The following is a 19981-nucleotide window of genomic DNA, read 5'->3' as shown; positions in this document are numbered from 1 at the left end:
GGGTGAGTGAGTGAGTGGGTGAGTGACACGGGCCAAACACACACCCCACCCACGCGATTGGTTAGCAGCGTGGACCACGTGGGGTGCCCGCGGCAGCCAATGGAAAGGCCGCGTGTTGCGAGGGGGCGGGGCGAGTCGCAGAAGCAAGATGGCGGCGCTCAGGGCGGCGTTGTGCAAGGTCGCTCGTCCGGCCGGTCAGTCAACAACAACCACAACCACAACAACCACCACAACAACCACAACAACAACCACCACAACAACCACAACCACCACAACAACAACCACCACAACAACCACAACAACCACCACAACAACCACTACAACCACCACAACAACCACAACCACAACAACCACAACCACAACAACCACTACAACCACAACAACCACAACAACCACAACCACTACAACCACAACAACCACTACAACCACAACAACCAATACTACTACAACAAGCAATACTACTACAACCACCACTACTACAACAACCACTACAACAACAACCACTACAACCACAACAACAACCACCACTACTACAACAACCACAGCAACAACCACTACAACAACCACTACAACAACCACTACTACCACTACAACCACAACAACCAATACTACTACAACAACCACTACTACAACCACCACTACTACAACAACCACTACTACAACAACCACTACAACCACAAGAACCACTACTACAACAACCACAACCACAACAACCACTACAACAACCACTAGAACCACAAGAACCACTACTACAACTACCACTACAACTACCACCACAACCACACTATCAACAACCACCACAACTACCACTACAACTACCACTACAACTACCACTACAACAACCACTCCAACCACACTATCAACAACCACCACAACTACCACCACAACCACACTATCAACAACCACCACAACTACCACCACAACCACACTATCAACAACCACCACAACTACCACCACAACCACACTATCAACAACCACCACAACTACCACCACAACCACACTATCAACAACCACCACAACTACCACCACAACCACACTATCAACAACCACCACAACTACCACCACAACCACACTATCAACAACCACCACAACTACCACCACAACCACACTATCAACAACCACCACAACTACCACCACAACCACACTATCAACAACCACCACAACTACTACCACAACCACACTATCAACAACCACCACAACTACCACCACAACCACACTATCAACAACCACCACAACTACCACCACAACCACACTATCAACAACCACCACAACTACTACCACAACCACACTATCAACAACCACCACAACTACCACCACAACCACACTATCAACAATCACCACAACTACCACTACAACCACACTATCAACAACCACCACAACTACCACTACAACCACACTATCAACAACCACTACAACTACCACTACAACAACCACTCCAACCACACTATCAACAACCACCACAACTACCACTACAACCACACTATCAACAACAACCACAACTACCACTACAACTACCACCACAACCACACTATCAACAACCACCACAACTACCACCACAACCACACTATCAACAACCACTACAACTACCACTACAACTACCACCACAACCACACTATCAACAACCACCACAACTACCACTACAACTACCACCACAACCACACTATCAACAACCACTACAACTACCACTACAACCACACTATCAACCATCACAACTACCTCGACAACCACACTATCAACAACCACCACAACTACCACTACAACTACCACCACAACCACACGATCAACAACCACCACAACTACCACTACAACAACCACCACAACCACACTATCAACAACCACCACACCCACACTGGCATCATGAGGGACATCAGCATCATCATTGTGAGAGTGACATCCAGCACTGGAGAGACCCTGGCTGATGATTGTGGTGCTGATGATGATGATTCGTTTGTGTTGTAGGTCGACTGTCAAACGCGAGATGGAATTCTAGTGTCACTCCACGTAAGTCACCCGCTCACTCACCCTCTCACCCGCTAGCTCACCCACTCACCCGCTCGCCCACCCACTCACCCACTCACTCACCTGCTCGCTCACCCGCTCGCTCACCCACTCGCTCACTCGCTCACCCACCCACTCACTCACCCACTCAACCACTCGCTCACCCACTCGCTCACTCGCTCACCCACTCACTCACCCACTCAACCACTCGCTCACCCACTCGCTCACCCACTCACTCAACCACTCGCTCCCCCACTCACCCACTCACTCACCCACTCACTCAACCCCTCGCTCACCTATATCCCCACTCACTCACCCACTCAACCACTCACCCACTCACTCACCCACTCAACCACTCGATCACCCACTCGCTCACCCACTCACCCACTCGCTCACCCACTCACCCACTCGCTCACCCAATCGCTCACTCACCCACTCACCCACTCACTCACCCACTCGCTTACCCACCCACTCACTCACCCACTCACCCATTCACTCACTCACCCACTCACTCACCCACCCACTCACTCACCCCCCCACTCACCCCCCCACTCACCCCCCACTACTACAGCTACTCTAGCCATGCTCTCTCCACAGCTACTGTGCGCCCTGTGGATGTTGGGGAGCGGACGAAGCTGGCGACCTTTGCTCACCCCTCACACACTCACTCACTCACCCACCTACTCACTCACCCACTCACCCACTCTCTCACTCACCCACACACTCACCCACACACTCACCCACTCACCCACTCACTCACACACCCACTCACTCACCCACTCACCCACACACTCACTCACCCACTCACCCACCCACTCACACACCCACTCACTCACCCACTCACCCACACACTCACCCACTCACTCACCCGCACACTCACCCACTCACTCACCCACTCACTCACCCACTCACCCACTCACTCACCCACTCACCCACACACTCACCCACTCACTCACCCACTCACCCACACACTCACTCACTCACCCACTCACCCACTCACTCACCCACTCACCCACCCACTCACTCACCCACTCACTCACCCACTCACTCACCCACTCACTCACCCCACTCACTCACTCACTCACCACTCACCCCCCCACTCACCCCCCCACTCACCCCCCCACTCACCCCCCCACTACTACAGCTACTCTAGCCATGCTCTCTCCACAGCTACTGTGCGCCCTGTGGATGTTGAGGAGCGGACCAAGCTGGCGACCTTCGCTCACCCCCACTCACCCCCCACTCACCCACTCACCCACTCACTCACCCACTCACTCACTCACCTACACACTCACCCACTCACTCACCCACTCACTCACCCACACACTCACCCACACACTCACCCACTCACTCACTCACCTACACACTCACCCACTCACTCACCCACTCACTCACCCACACACTCACCCACTCACTCACCCACTCACTCACCCACTCACTCACCCACACACTCACCCACTCACTCACCCACTCACTCACTCACACACTCACCCACTCACTCACCCACTCACTCACCCACTCACACACCCACTCACCCACTCACTCACCCACACACTCACTCACCCACTCACTCACACACCCACTCACTCACCCACTCACCCACTCACCCACACACTCACTCACCCACTCACACACCCACTCACTCACCCACTCACCCACTCACCCACTCACCCACTCACTCACCCACTCACTCACTCACCCACTCACTCACCCACTCACTCACTCACCCACACACTCACCCACTCACTCACCTACACACTCACCCACTCACTCACCCCCCACTCACCCACTCACTCACCCACTCACTCACTCACCTACACACTCACCCACTCACTCACCTACACACTCACCCACACACTCACCCACTCACTCACCCCCCACTCACCCACTCACTCACCCACTCACCCACTCACCCACTCACTCACCCACTCACTCACCCACACACTCACCCACACACTCACCCACTCACTCACTCACCTACACACTCACCCACTCTCTCACCCATTCACTCACCCACTCACCCACTCACTCACTCACCCACTCACTCACCCACTCACCCACCCACTCACTCACCCACTCACTCACCCACCCACTCACCCACTCACTCACCCACTCACTCACTCACACACTCACCCACTCACCCACCCCCCACTCACTCACCCACTCACTCACCCACTCACTCACACACTCACTCACCCACTCACCCCCCCACTCACCCCCCCACTCACCCCCCCACTCACCCCCCCACCCACCCCCCCACTCACCCCCCCACTCACCCCCCCACTACTACAGCAACTCTAGCCATGCTCTCTCCACAGCTACTGTGCGCCCTGTGGATGTTGGGGAGCGGACGAAGCTGGCGACCTTGCTCACCCCTCACACACTCACTCACTCACCCACCTACTCACTCACCCACTCACCCACTCTCTCACTCACCCACTCACTCACCCACTCACTCACCCACTCACCCACTCACTCACCCATCACTCACCCACTCACCCACTCACTCACCCACTCACTTACCCACTCACCCACTCACCCACTCACTCACCCACTCACTCACCCATCACTCACCCACTCACCCACTCACTCACCCACTCACTCACACACTCACCCACTCACCCACTCACTCACTCACCCACTCACCCACTCTCTCACTCACCCACTCACCCACTCACTCACCCACTCACTCACCCACTCACCCACTCACCCACTCACTCACCCACTCACCCACTCACCCACTCACCCACTCACACCACTCACTCACTCACCCACTCACCCACTCTCTCACTCACCCACTCACTCACCCACTCACTCACCCACTCACCCACTCACTCACCCATCACTCACCCACTCACCCACTCACTCACCCACTCACTTACCCACTCACCCACTCACCCACTCACTCACCCACTCACCCACTCACTCACCCAATCACCCACTCACCCCACTCACCCCCACTCACTCACACACACCCACTCACCCACTCACTCACTCCCCACTCACCCACTCTCTCACTCACCCACTCACCCACTCACTCACCCACTCACTCACCCACTCACCCACTCACCCACTCACCCACTCACCCACTCACCCACTCACCCACTCACCCACTCACTCACTCACCCACTCACCCACTCTCTCACTCACCCACTCACTCACCCACTCACTCACCCACTCACCCACTCACTCACCCATCACTCACCCACTCACCCACTCACTCACCCACTCACTTACCCACTCACCCACTCACTCACCCACTCACCCACTCACTCACCCATCACTCACCCACTCACCCACTCACTCACCCACTCACTCACACACTCACCCACTCACCCACTCACTCACTCACCCACTCACCCACTCTCTCACTCACCCACTCACCCACTCACTCACCCACTCACTCACCCACTCACCCACTCACCCACTCACTCACCCACTCACCCACTCACTCACACACCCACTCACTCACCCACTCACCCACTCACTCCACCCACTCACTCACTCACCTACACACTCACCCACTCACTCACCACTCACTCACCCACACACTCACCCACACACTCACCCACTCACTCACTCACCTACACACTCACCCACTCACTCACCCACTCACTCACCCACACACTCACCCACTCACTCACCCACTCACTCACCCACTCACTCACCCACACTCACCACCCACTCACTCATCCACTCACCCACTCGCTCACTCACTCACCCACTCACTCACACACCCACTCACCCACTCACTCACCCACTCACTCATCCACTCACCCACTCGCTCGCTCACTCACCCACTCACTCACACACCCACTCACTCACCCACTCACTCACCCACCCACTCACCCACTCACTCACCCACTCACTCACTCACACACTCACCCACTCACTCACCCACTCACTCACCCACTCACACACCCACTCACCCACTCACTCACCCACACACTCACTCACCCACTCACTCACCCACCCACTCACCCACTCACTCACCCACTCACTCACTCACACACTCACCCACTCACTCACCCACTCACTCACCCACTCACACACCCACTCACCCACTCACTCACCCACACACTCACTCACCCACTCACTCACACACCCACTCACTCACCCACTCACCCACTCACCCACACACTCACTCACCCACTCACACACCCACTCACTCACCCACTCACCCACTCACCCACTCACCCACTCACTCACTCACCCACTCACCCACCCCCCCACTCACCCCCCCACTCACCCCCCCACTCACCCCCCCACTCACCCCCCCACCCACCCCCCCACTCACCCCCCCACTCACCCCCCCACCCACCCCCCCACTCACCCCCCCACTCACCCCCCCACTACTACAGCAACTCTAGCCATGCTCTCTCCACAGCTACTGTGCGCCCTGTGGATGTTGGGGAGCGGACGAAGCTGGCGAGCCTTCGCTCACCCCTCACCCACTCACTCACTCACCCACCTACTCACTCACCCACTCACCCACTCTCTCACTCACCCACTCACTCACCCACTCACTCACCCACTCACCCACTCACTCACCCATCACTCACCCACTCACCCACTCACTCACTCACCCACCTACTCACTCACCCACTCACCCACTCACTCACCCACTCACTCACCCATCACTCACCCACTCACCCACTCACTCACCCACTCACTCACACACTCACCCACTCACCCACTCACTCACTCACCCACTCACCCACTCTCTCACTCACCCACTCACCCACTCACTCACCCACTCACTCACCCACTCACCCACTCACTCACCCATCACTCACCCACTCACCCACTCACTCACCCACTCACTCACACACTCTCCCACTCACCCACTCACTCACTCACCCACTCACCCCACTCTCTCACTCACCCACTCACCCACTCACTCACCCATCACTCACCCACTCACCCACTCACTCACCCATCACTCACCCACTCACCCACTCACTCACCCACTCACTCACCCACTCACCCACTCACTCACCCACTCACTCACCCACACACTCACCCACTCACTCACCCACTCACCCACTCACTCGCTCACTCACTCACCCACTCACTCACCCACTCACCCACCCCCCCACTCACCCCCCACTCACCCCCCCACTCACCCCCCCACTCACCCCCCACTCACCCCCCCACTACTACAGCTACTCTAGCCATGCTCTCTTCACAGCTACTGTGCGCCCTGTGGATGTTGGGGAGCGGACGAAGCTGGCGACCTTCGCTCACACCCACTCACCCCCCACTCACCCACTCGCTCACCCACTCACTCACACACCCCACTCACTCACTCACCCACTCACCCACTCACTCACCCACTCACTCACACACCCACTCACTCACCCACCCACTCACTCACCCACTCACTCGCTCACCCACTCACCCCCTCACTCACCCACTCACTCACCCACTCACTCACCCACACACTCACCCACTCACTCATCCACTCACCCACTCGCTCACTCACTCACCCACTCACTCACACACCCACTCACTCACCCACTCACTCACCCACCCACTCACCCACTCACTCACCCACTCACTCACTCACACACTCACCCACTCACTCACCCACTCACTCACCCACTCACACACCCACTCACCCACTCACTCACCCACACACTCACACACTCACCCACTCACCCACTCACTCACACACCCACTCACTCACCCACTCACCCACACACTCACTCACCCACTCACCCACTCACTCACCCACTCACTCACTCACCCCCCCACTCACCCCCCCACTCACCCCCCCACTCACCCCCCCACTCACCCCCCCACTCACCCCCCCACTCACTCACTCACTCACCACTCACCCCCCCACCCACCCCCCCACTCACCCCCCCACTCACCCCCCCACTACTACAGCTACTCTAGCCATGCTGTCTTCACAGCTACTGTGCGCCCTGTGGATGTTGGGGAGCGGACCAAGCTGGCGACCTTCGCTCACCCCCACTCACTCACCCATTCACTCACCCACTCACTCACCCACTCACACACCCACTCTCTCACTCACCCACTCACTCACCCACTCACTCACCCACTCACCCACTCACTCACCCATCACTCACCCACTCACCCACTCACTCACCCACTCACTCACCCACTCACCCACTCACCCACTCACTCACCCACTCACCCACTCACTCACCCATCACTCACCCACTCACCCACTCACTCACCCACTCACTCACACACTCACCCACTCACCCACTCACTCACTCACCCACTCACCCACTCTCTCACTCACCCACTCACCCACTCACTCACCCACTCACTCACCCACTCACCCACTCACTCACACACCCACTCACTCACCCACTCACCCACTCACTCACTCACCCACTCACTCACTCACCCACTCACCCACTCTCTCACTCACCCACTCACCCACTCACTCACCCACTCACTCACCCACTCACCCACTCACTCACTCACCCACTCACCCACTCTCTCACTCACCCACTCTCTCACTCACCCACTCACTCACCCACTCACTCACCCACCCACCCCCCCACTCACCCCCCCACTCACCCACTCACCCCCCCACTCACCCCCCCACTCACCCCCCCACCCCCCCCCCCCACTACTACAGCTACTCTAGCCATGCTGTCTTCACAGCTACTGTGCGCCCTGTGGATGTTGGGGAGCGGACCAAGCTGGCGACCTTCGCTCACCCCCACTCACCCCCCACTCACCCACTCACTCACCCACTCACTCACTCACCTACACACTCACCCACTCACTCACCCACTCACTCACCCACACACTCACCCACACACTCACCCACTCACTCACTCACCTACACACTCACCCACTCACTCACCCACTCACTCACCCACACACTCACCCACTCACTCACCCACTCACTCACCCACTCACTCACCCACACACTCACCCACTCACTCACTCACCCACTCACCCACTCACCCACCCCCCCACTCACCCCCCCACTCACCCCCCCACCCACCCCCCCACTCACCCCCCCACTCACCCCCCACTACTACAGCTACTCTAGCCATGCTGTCTTCACAGCTACTGTGCGCCCTGTGGATGTTGGGGAGCGGACCAAGCTGGCGACCTTCGCTCACCCCCACTCACCCCCCACTCACCCACTCACTCACCCACTCACTCACTCACCTACACACTCACCCACTCACTCACCCACTCACTCACCCACACACTCACCCACACACTCACCCACTCACTCACTCACCTACACACTCACCCACTCACTCACCCACTCACTCACCCACACACTCACCCACTCACTCACCCACTCACTCACCCACTCACTCACCCACACACTCACCCACTCACTCACTCACCCACTCACCCACTCACCCACCCCCCCACTCACCCCCCCACTCACCCCCCCACTCACCCCCCCACTCACCCCCCCACTCACCCCCCCACTACTACAGCTACTCTAGCCATGCTGTCTTCACAGCTACTGTGCGCCCTGTGGATGTTGGGGAGCGGACCAAGCTGGCGACCTTCGGAGAGTACGTGGCAGAGATCCTGCCCAAGTACGTGCAGCAGGCACAGGTACTCACGCTGGTACTCACACTGGTACTCACACAGGTACTCACAGGTACTCACACTCACGCAGGTACTCACAAGTACTCACGCTGGTACTCACACAGGTACTCACACTCACACAGGTACTCACAAGTACTCACACTCACGCAGGTACTCACACTGGTACTCAGGGAGTACGTGGCAGAGATCCTGCCCAAGTACGTGCAGCAGGCACAGGTACTCACGCTGGTACTCACACTGGTACTCACAGGTACTCACACTCACACAGGTACTCACAGGTACTCACAGGTACTCAGGGAGTACGTGGCAGAGATCCTGCCCAAGTACGTGCAGCAGGCACAGGTACTCACACTCACACAGGTACTCACAGGTACTCACACACAGGTACTCACACAGGTACTCACACTCACACAGGTACTCAGGGAGTAAGTGGCGGAGATCCTGCCCAAGTACGTGCAGCAGGCACAGGTACTCACACTCACACAGGTACTCACACTGGTACTCACACTGGTATTCACACTGGTACCCACAGGTACTCACACTCACACAGGTACTCACACTCACACAGGTACTCAGAGGTACTCACACTGGTACACCTACTCAGGGACTGACACAGGTACTCACACTGGTACTCACACCTACTCAGGGACTTACACAGGTACTCACAGGTACTCACACTGGTACTCCTACTCAGGGACTGACACAGGGACTCACACTGGTACTCACATCTACCCAGGGACTGACACAGGTACTCACAGGTACTCACACTGGTACTCACACTGGTACTCACTCCTACTCAGGGACTGACACAGGTACTCACACCTACTCAGGGACTGACACAGGTACTCACAGGTACTCACACTGGTACTCACTCCTACTCAGGGACTGACACAGGTACTCACAGGTACTCACACTGGTACACCTACTCAGGTACTCACACTGGGACTCACACCTACTCAGGGACTCACATAGGTACTCAGGGACTCATACTGGTACTCAGGGATTCACAGGTACTCACAGCTACGTACTCGCACTGGTACTCACAGGTACTCAGGGACTCACACTGCTACTCAGGTACTCACACTGGTACACTGCTACTCACAGGTACTCACACTGCTACTCAGGTACTCACACTGCTACTCACACTGCTACTCACAGGTACTCACACTGGTACTCACGCTGCTACTCACAGCTACAGGTACGTACTCACACTGGTACTCACAGGTACTCAGGGACTCACACTGCTACTCACACTGCTACTCACAGGTACTCACACTGGTACTCACAGGTACTCACACTGGTACTCAGGTACTCACACTGGTACTCACACTTCTACTCACAGCTACAGGTACGTACTCACACTGGTACTCACAGGTACTCAGGGACTCACACTGCTACTCACACTGCTACTCACAGGTACTCACACTGGTACTCACGCTGCTACTCACAGGTACTCACACTGGTACTCAGGTACTCACACTGGTACTCACACTGCTACTCACAGGTACTCAGGGACTCACACTGCTACTCACAGGTACTCACACTGGTACTCAGGTACTCACACTGGTACTCACGCTGCTACTCACAGCTACGGGTACATACTCGCAAAGGTACTCACAGGTACTCAGGAACTCATTCTGATACTCACAGGAACTCACACTGGTACTCGCACTGGCACTCAGGAACTCACACTGGTACTCACACTGGTACTCACAGAAACTCACAGGTACTCACACTGGCACTCAGGAACTCACAGGTACTCACACTGCTACTCAGGTACTCACACTGGTACTCACACTGCTACTCACAGGTACTCACAGGTACTCACACTGGTACTCAGGTACTCACACAGGTACTCACACTGCTACCCACAGGAACTCACAGGTACTCACACTGCTACTCAGGAACTCACACTGGTACTCACACTGCTACCCACAGGTACTCACACTGCTACTCAGGTACTCACACTGCTACTCACACTGCTACTCACAGGTACTCACACTGGTACTCAGGTACTCACACTGGTACTCACAGGTACTCACAGGTACTCACACTGGTACTCAGGTACTCACACTGGTACTCAGGAACTCACAGGTACTCACACTGCTACTCACAGGTACTCACAGGTACTCACACTGGCACTCAGGAACTCACAGAAACTCACACTGCTACCCACAGGAACTCACAGGTACTCACACTGGTACTCACACTGGCACTCAGGAACTCACAGGTACTCACACTGCTACCCACAGGAACTCACACAGGTACTCACACTGGCACTCAGGAACTCACACTGGTACTCACGCTGCTACTCACAGGTACTCACAGGTACTCACACTGGCACACAGGAACTCACACTGGTACTCACACTGCTACCCACAGGAACTCACACAGGTACTCACACTGGTACTCAGGTACTCACACTGGTACTCACACTGCTACCCACAGGTACTCACACTGGTACTCACACTGCTACCCACAGGAACTCACAGGTACTCACACTGCTACCCACAGGAACTCACACTGGTACTCACACTGCTACCCACAGGAACTCACAGGTACTCACACTGGCACTCAGGAACTCACACTGGTACTCACACTGGTACTCACACTGGTACTCACAGGAACTCACACTGGTACTCACACTGGCACTCAGGAACTCACAGGTACTCGCAGAGATGCTGCTGATAATGATGATGCTACTGATGAAAATGATGCTGATGGTACTGCTGATGATGGCTATGATGCTGATGATGATGCTGCTGATGATGATGATGCTGCTGCTGATGCTGCTAATGATGCTGCTGCTGATGATGCTGCTGCTGATGATGATGATGCTGCTGATGATGATGATGCTGCTGCTGGTAATGATGATGATGATGCTGCTGATGATGATGATGCTGCTGCTGGTAATGATGATGATGATGCTGCTGATGATGCTGCTGCTGCAGCTGATGATGATAATGCTGCTAATGATGATGCTGCTGATGATGATGATGATGATGCTGCTGCTGATGATGATGATGCTGCTGATGCTGATGATGATGCTGCTGATGCTGCTGCTGCTGCTGCAGGTGACGAGTCAGAACGAGCTGGAACTGCTGATCCACCCCGAGGGAGTTGTGCCTGTCATCAGCTTTCTCAACGACCACACCAACGCCCAATTCACCAACCTCACGGATCTCACCGGGATCGATGTGCCCACACGCACACACCGCTTTGAGGTGATCACACCGTGAACACACACACACACACCGTGACACACACACACACCGTGACACACACCGTGAACACACACCATGAACACACACACACACACACACCGTGAACACACACACACCGAGACACACACCGTGAACACACACACACCGAGACACACACCGTGAACACACACCATGAACACACACACACACACACCGTGAACACACACACACCGTGACACACACCGTGACACACACACACACACAGTGAACACACACACACCGTGAACACACACACACCGTGAACACACACACACCGTGACACACACACACACCGTGACACACACCGTGAACACACACACACACACCGTGTGAACACATACACCGTGAACACACACACACACACACCGTGTGAACACACACACACCGTGAACACACACACACCGCTTTGAGGTGATCACACCGTGAACACACACACACACACACACCGTGTGAACACACACACACCGTGAACACACACACACCGCTTTGAGGTGATCACACCGTGAACACACACACACACACCGTGTGAACACACACACACACACACACCATGAACACACACACACACCGTGAACACGCACACACCGTGAACACACACACCGTGAACACACCGTGAACACACACACACCGTGAACACACCGTGAACACACACACACCATGAACACACCGTGAACACACACACACCATGAACACACCGTGAACACACACACCGTGAACACACCGTGAACACACACACACCATGAACACACCGTGAACACACACACCGTGTGAACACACACACACACCCCGTGAACACACACACACACCGTGAACACACACACACCGTGAACACACACACACCGTGACACACACACACACCGTGAACACACACACACACCGTGAACACACACCGTGAACACACACACCGTGTGAACACACACACCGTGTGAACACACACACACACCGTGAACACACACACACCGTGACACACACACACCGTGAACACACACACACCGTGAACACACACACACCGTGAACACACACACCCCGTGAACACACCGTGAACACACACACCGTGTGAACACACACACACACCGTGTGAACACACACACACCGTGAACACACACACACACCGTGACACACACACACACCGTGAACACACCGTGAACACACACACCGTGAACACACACACACACCGTGACACACACACACACCGTGAACACACACACACACCGTGAACACACACACACCGTGACACACACACACACACACCGTGAACACACACACCCCGTGAACACACACACACACCGTGAACACACACACACACCGTGAACACACACACACCGTGACACACACACACCGTGAACACACACACACACCGTGAACACACACACCCCGTGAACACACCGTGAACACACACACCGTGTGAACACACACACACCGTGAACACACACACACACCGTGACACACACACACACAGTGAACACACCGTGAACACACACACCGTGTGAACACACACACACACCGTGAACACACACACACCGTGAACACACACACACACACCGTGAACACACACACACACCGTGACACACACACACCGTGACACACACACACACACACACACCGTGAACACACACACACACCGTGAACACACACACACCGTGAACACACCGTGAACACACACACACCGTGAACACACACACACCGTGAACACACACACACACCGTGAACACACCGTGAACACACACACACCGTGAACACACACACACACACACCGTGAACACACACACACCGTGAACACACCGTGAACACACACACACCGTGAACACACACACACACCGTGAACACACACACACACCGTGAACACACACACACCGTGACACACACACACACACCGTGTGAACACACACACCGTGAACACACACCATGAACACACACACACACACCGTGAACACACACACACACACACCGTGAACACACACACACACACCGTGAACACACACACACACCGTGAACACACACACACACCGTGAACACACACACACCGTGACACACACACACACACACCGTGAACACACACACACCGTGAACACACACACACACCGTAAACACACCGTGAACACACACACACCGTGAACACACACACACACCGTGAACACACACACACACCGTGAACAGACACACACACACCGTGAACACACACACACCCACACCCCGTGAACACACACACACCGTGAACACACACACACACACCGTAACACACACACACACACCGTGAACACACACACACCGTGAACACACACACACACCGTGAACACACACACACACCGTGAACACACACACACCGTGAACACACCGTGAACACACACACACCGTGAACACACACACACACCGTGAACACACACACACCGTGAACACACCGTGAACACACACACACCGTGAACACACACACACACCGTGAACACACACACACACCCTGTCACCACACACACACACACCGTGACCACACACACCACGTACCCACACACACACCCCACGTGCCCACACACACACACACACACCTCACGTGACCACACACACACACACCCCACGTGCCCACACATACCACGTGCCCACACACACACACACACACCACGTGACCACACACACACACACACACCACACACACACACACACCACGTGCCCACACACACACACCACGTGACCCCACACACACACACACCACGTGCCCACACACACATCCCACGTGCCCACACACACACACACACCCCACGTGCCCACACACACACACACACACACCCCACGTACCCACACACACACACACCACGTGACCATACACACACACACACACCACGTGCCCACACACACACACACACCACGTGCCCACACACACACACACCACGTGACCACACACACACCCCACGTGCCCACACACACACACACACACCACGTGCCCACACACACACCACGTGCCCACACACACACACACACCACACACACACACCCCACGTGCCCACACACACACACCACGTGACCACACACACACACACACACCCCACGTGCCCACACACACACACACACCCCACGTGCCCACACACACACACACCACGTGACCACACACACACACACCACGTGACCACACACACACACACACCACGTGACCACACACACACACACACACACCCCACGTGCCCACACACACACCCCACGTGCCCACACACACACACACCACGTGACCACACACACACCCCACGTGACCACACACACACACACCCCACGTGCCCACACACACACACACCCACCACACACACACACACCACGTGACCACACACACACACACACCACGTGCCCACACACACACACACCCCACGTGACCACACACACACACACACCACGTGCCCACACACACCACGTGCCCACACACACACACACCACGTGCCCACACACACACACCCCACGTGACCACACACACACACACGTGACCACACACACACACACACCCCACGTGCCCACACACACACACCACACACACACACACCCCACGTGCCCACACACACCACGTGACCACACACACACACACACCACGTGCCAACACACACACACACCACGTGCCCACACACCCCACGTGCCCACACACACACACCACGTGACCACACACACACACACCACGTGCCCACACACACACACACACCACGTGACCACACACACACACACCACGTGCCCACACACACACACACCACGTGACCACACACACACACCCCACGTGACACCACACACACACCCCACGTGACCACACCCACACCCCACGTGACCACACACACACACACCACGTGACCACACACACACACACCTCACGTGCCCACACACACACACACCACGTGCCCACACACACACACACCACGTGCCCACACACACACCCCACGTGCCCACACACACACACCCCACGTGCCCACCCACACACACACACACACCACGTGACCACACACACACACCCCACGTACCCACACACACACACACACACCACGTGCCCACACACACACCCACCACGTGCCCACACACACACACACACCACGTGACCACACACACACACACCACGTGCCCACACACACACACACCCCACGTGACCACACACACACACACCCCACGTGCCCACACACACACACACACCACGTGCCCACACCCACACACACACACACCACGTGACCACACACACACACACCACGTGCCCACACACACACACCGTGAACACACACACACACCCCACGTGCCCACACACACACACACCCCACGTGCCCACACACACACACACCCACACACACACACACACACCACGTGCCCACACACACACACACACACCCCACAAACACACACACACCCCGTGAACACACACACACACACACACACCACGTGCCCACACACACACACCACGTGACCACACACACACACACACCACGTGACCACACACACACACACACACCACGTGACCACACACACCCACCACGTGCCCACACACACACACACCACGTGACCACACACACACACCACGTGACCACACACACACACCCCACGTGCCCACACACACACACACACCCCCACACACACACACCACGTGCCCACACACACACCCCACGTGACCACACACCCACCACACACACACACACCACGTGACCACACACCCCACGTGACCACACCCACCCCACGTGACGACGGTGTGACCCCGCCCACCCCACGTGACGACGGTGTGACCCCGCCCACCAGGTGGTGTACAACCTGCTGTCAGTGCGTTTCAACGCCAGACTGCGGGTGAAGACGTACTGCGACGAGCTGACGCCGCTCGACTCACTCTGTGGCGTGCACAAGGCAGCCGACTGGTACGAGAGGGAGGTGAGCTCGCCCGCACGCCGCTCACCAGCTCACCAGCTCGCCAGCTCACCAGCTCACCAGCTCACCAGCTCGCTTACTCACCAGCTCACCAGCTCACCAGCTCACCAGCTCACCAGCTCGCCCGCACGCCGCTCACCAGCTCACCAGCTCACCAGCTCACCAGCTCACCAGCTCACTAGCTCACCAACTCACCAGCTCACCAGCTCGCCAGCTCACCAGCTCACCAGCTCACCAGCTGACCAGCTCACCAGCTCACCAGCTCACCAACTCACCAGCTCACCAGCTCACCAGCTCACCTACTCACCTGGTACGAGAGGGAGGTGAGCTCGCCCGCACGCCGCTCACCAGCTCACCAGCTCGCCCGCACGCCGCTCACCAGCTCACCAGCTCACCAGCTCACCAGCTCACCAGCTCACCCGCTCGCCAGCTCACCAGCTCACCAGCTCGCCGCTCACCAGCTCACCTACTCACCAGCTCGCCAGCTCACCAGCTCACCAGCTCACCAGCTCGCCAGCTCACCAGCTCACCAGCTCGCCCGCACGCCGCTCACCAGCTCACCTACTCACCCGCACGCCGCTCACCAGCTCACCAGCTCACCCGCACGCCAGCTCACCAACTCACCAGCTCACCAGCTCACCAGCTCACCAGCTCACCTACTCACCAGCTCACCAGCTCGCCCGCACGCCAGCTCACCAGCTCACCAGCTCGCCAGCTCACCAGCTCACCTACTCACCAGCTCACCAACTCACCAGCTCACCAGCTCACCAGCTCACCAGCTCACCAGCTCGCCAGCTCACCAGCTCACCAGCTCACCAGCTCACCAGCTCACCAACTCACCAGCTCACCAGCTCACCAGCTCACCAGCTCACCTACTCACCTGGTACGAGAGGGAGGTGAGCTCGCCCGCACGCCGCTCACCAGCTCACCAGCTCACCAGCACGCCGCTCACCAGCTCACCAGCTCACCAGCTCACCAGCTCGCCCGCACGCCGCTCACCAGCTCACCAGCTCACCAGCTCGCCCGCACGCCGCTCACCAGCTCACCAGCTCACCAACTCACCTGCTCACCAGCTCGCCCGCATGCCGCTCACCAGCTCACCGACTCACCAGCTCACCAACTCACCTGCTCACCAGCTCACCAACTCACCAGCTCACCAGCTCACCGACTCACCAGCTCGCCCGCACGCCGCTCACCAGCTCACCAGCACGCCGCTCACCAGCTCACCAGCTCACCAGCTCGCCCGCACGCCGCTCACCAGCTCACCAGCTCACCTGCACGCCGCTCACCAGCTCACCAGCTCACCTGCTCACCTGCACGCCGCTCACCAGCTCACCAGCTCGCCCGCACGCCGCTCACCAGCTCACCAACTCACCTGCTCACCAGCTCACCAGCTCACCAGCTCGCCAGCTCGCCAGCTCGCCAGCTCACCGACTCACCAACTCATCAGCTCACCAGCTCGCCTGCACGCCGCTCACCTACTCACCAGCTCACCAGCTCACCCACACGCCACTCACCAGCTCACCAGCTCACCTACTCACCAGCTCACCTACTCACCAGCTCACCCGCACGCCACTCACCAGCTCACCAGCTCGCCAGCTCACCAGCTCACCAGCTCGCCAGCTCACCAGCTCACCTACTCACCAGCTCACCCGCACGCCGCTCACCAGCTCACCAGCTCGCCGCTCACCTACTCACCAGCTCATCAACTCACCAGCTCACCAGCTCGCCCGCACGCCGCTCACCTACTCACCAGCTCACCAGCTCACCAGCTCACCTACTCACCAGCTCGCCTGCACGCCGCTCACCTACTCACCTACTCACCAGCTCACCTGCTCACCAGCTCACCAGCTCACCCGCACGCCGCTCACCTACTCACCAGCTCACCTACTCACCAGCTCACCAGCTCACCTACTCACCTACTCACCAGCTCACCTACTCACCTACTCACCAGCTCACCAGCTCACCTACTCACCTACTCACCAGCTCACCAGCTCACCTACTCACCTACTCACCAGCTCACCAGCTCACCTACTCACCTACTCACCAGCTCACCAGCTCACCTACTCACCTGCTCACCAGCTCACCTACTCACCTACTCACCAGCTCACCAGCTCACCTACTCACCTACTCACCAGCTCACCAGCTCACCTACTCACCTGCTCACCAGCTCACCAGCTCACCTACTCACCTACTCACCAGCTCACCTACTCACCTACTCACCAGCTCACCAGCTCACCTACTCACCAGCTCACCGACTCACCAGCTGACCAGCTCACCAGCTCACCTACTCACCTACTCACCAGCTCACCAGC

At 57.2% G+C, this 19981-nt stretch overlaps 1 protein-coding gene across 1 annotated transcript in view; it reads left to right on the top strand.

Annotated features, from left to right (window-relative positions):
* The first annotated feature begins 84 nt into the window (after positions 1-84).
* NDUFS3 (NADH:ubiquinone oxidoreductase core subunit S3) overlaps positions 85-19981 on the top strand; it is a 43894-nt gene continuing 23997 nt past the window's right edge. The window contains exons 1-5 of the mRNA XM_032981410.2: positions 85-194; positions 1960-2001; positions 9473-9570; positions 12639-12788; positions 17544-17669. Of these exons, the coding sequence (XP_032837301.1) occupies positions 149-194; positions 1960-2001; positions 9473-9570; positions 12639-12788; positions 17544-17669 (462 nt within the window). The 5' untranslated portion in view covers positions 85-148. The remainder of the gene's footprint in view (positions 195-1959; positions 2002-9472; positions 9571-12638; positions 12789-17543; positions 17670-19981) is intronic.

The sequence above is a fragment of the Petromyzon marinus genome, assembly GCF_048934315.1.
Source record: "Petromyzon marinus isolate PM22_M1 ecotype Great Lakes invasive population chromosome 80 unlocalized genomic scaffold, UKy_Petmar_22M1.pri1.0 chr80_unloc.1, whole genome shotgun sequence".
Classification (NCBI taxonomy): domain Eukaryota; kingdom Metazoa; phylum Chordata; class Hyperoartia; order Petromyzontiformes; family Petromyzontidae; genus Petromyzon; species Petromyzon marinus.
This window is presented reverse-complemented; position numbering and strand designations above follow the sequence as displayed.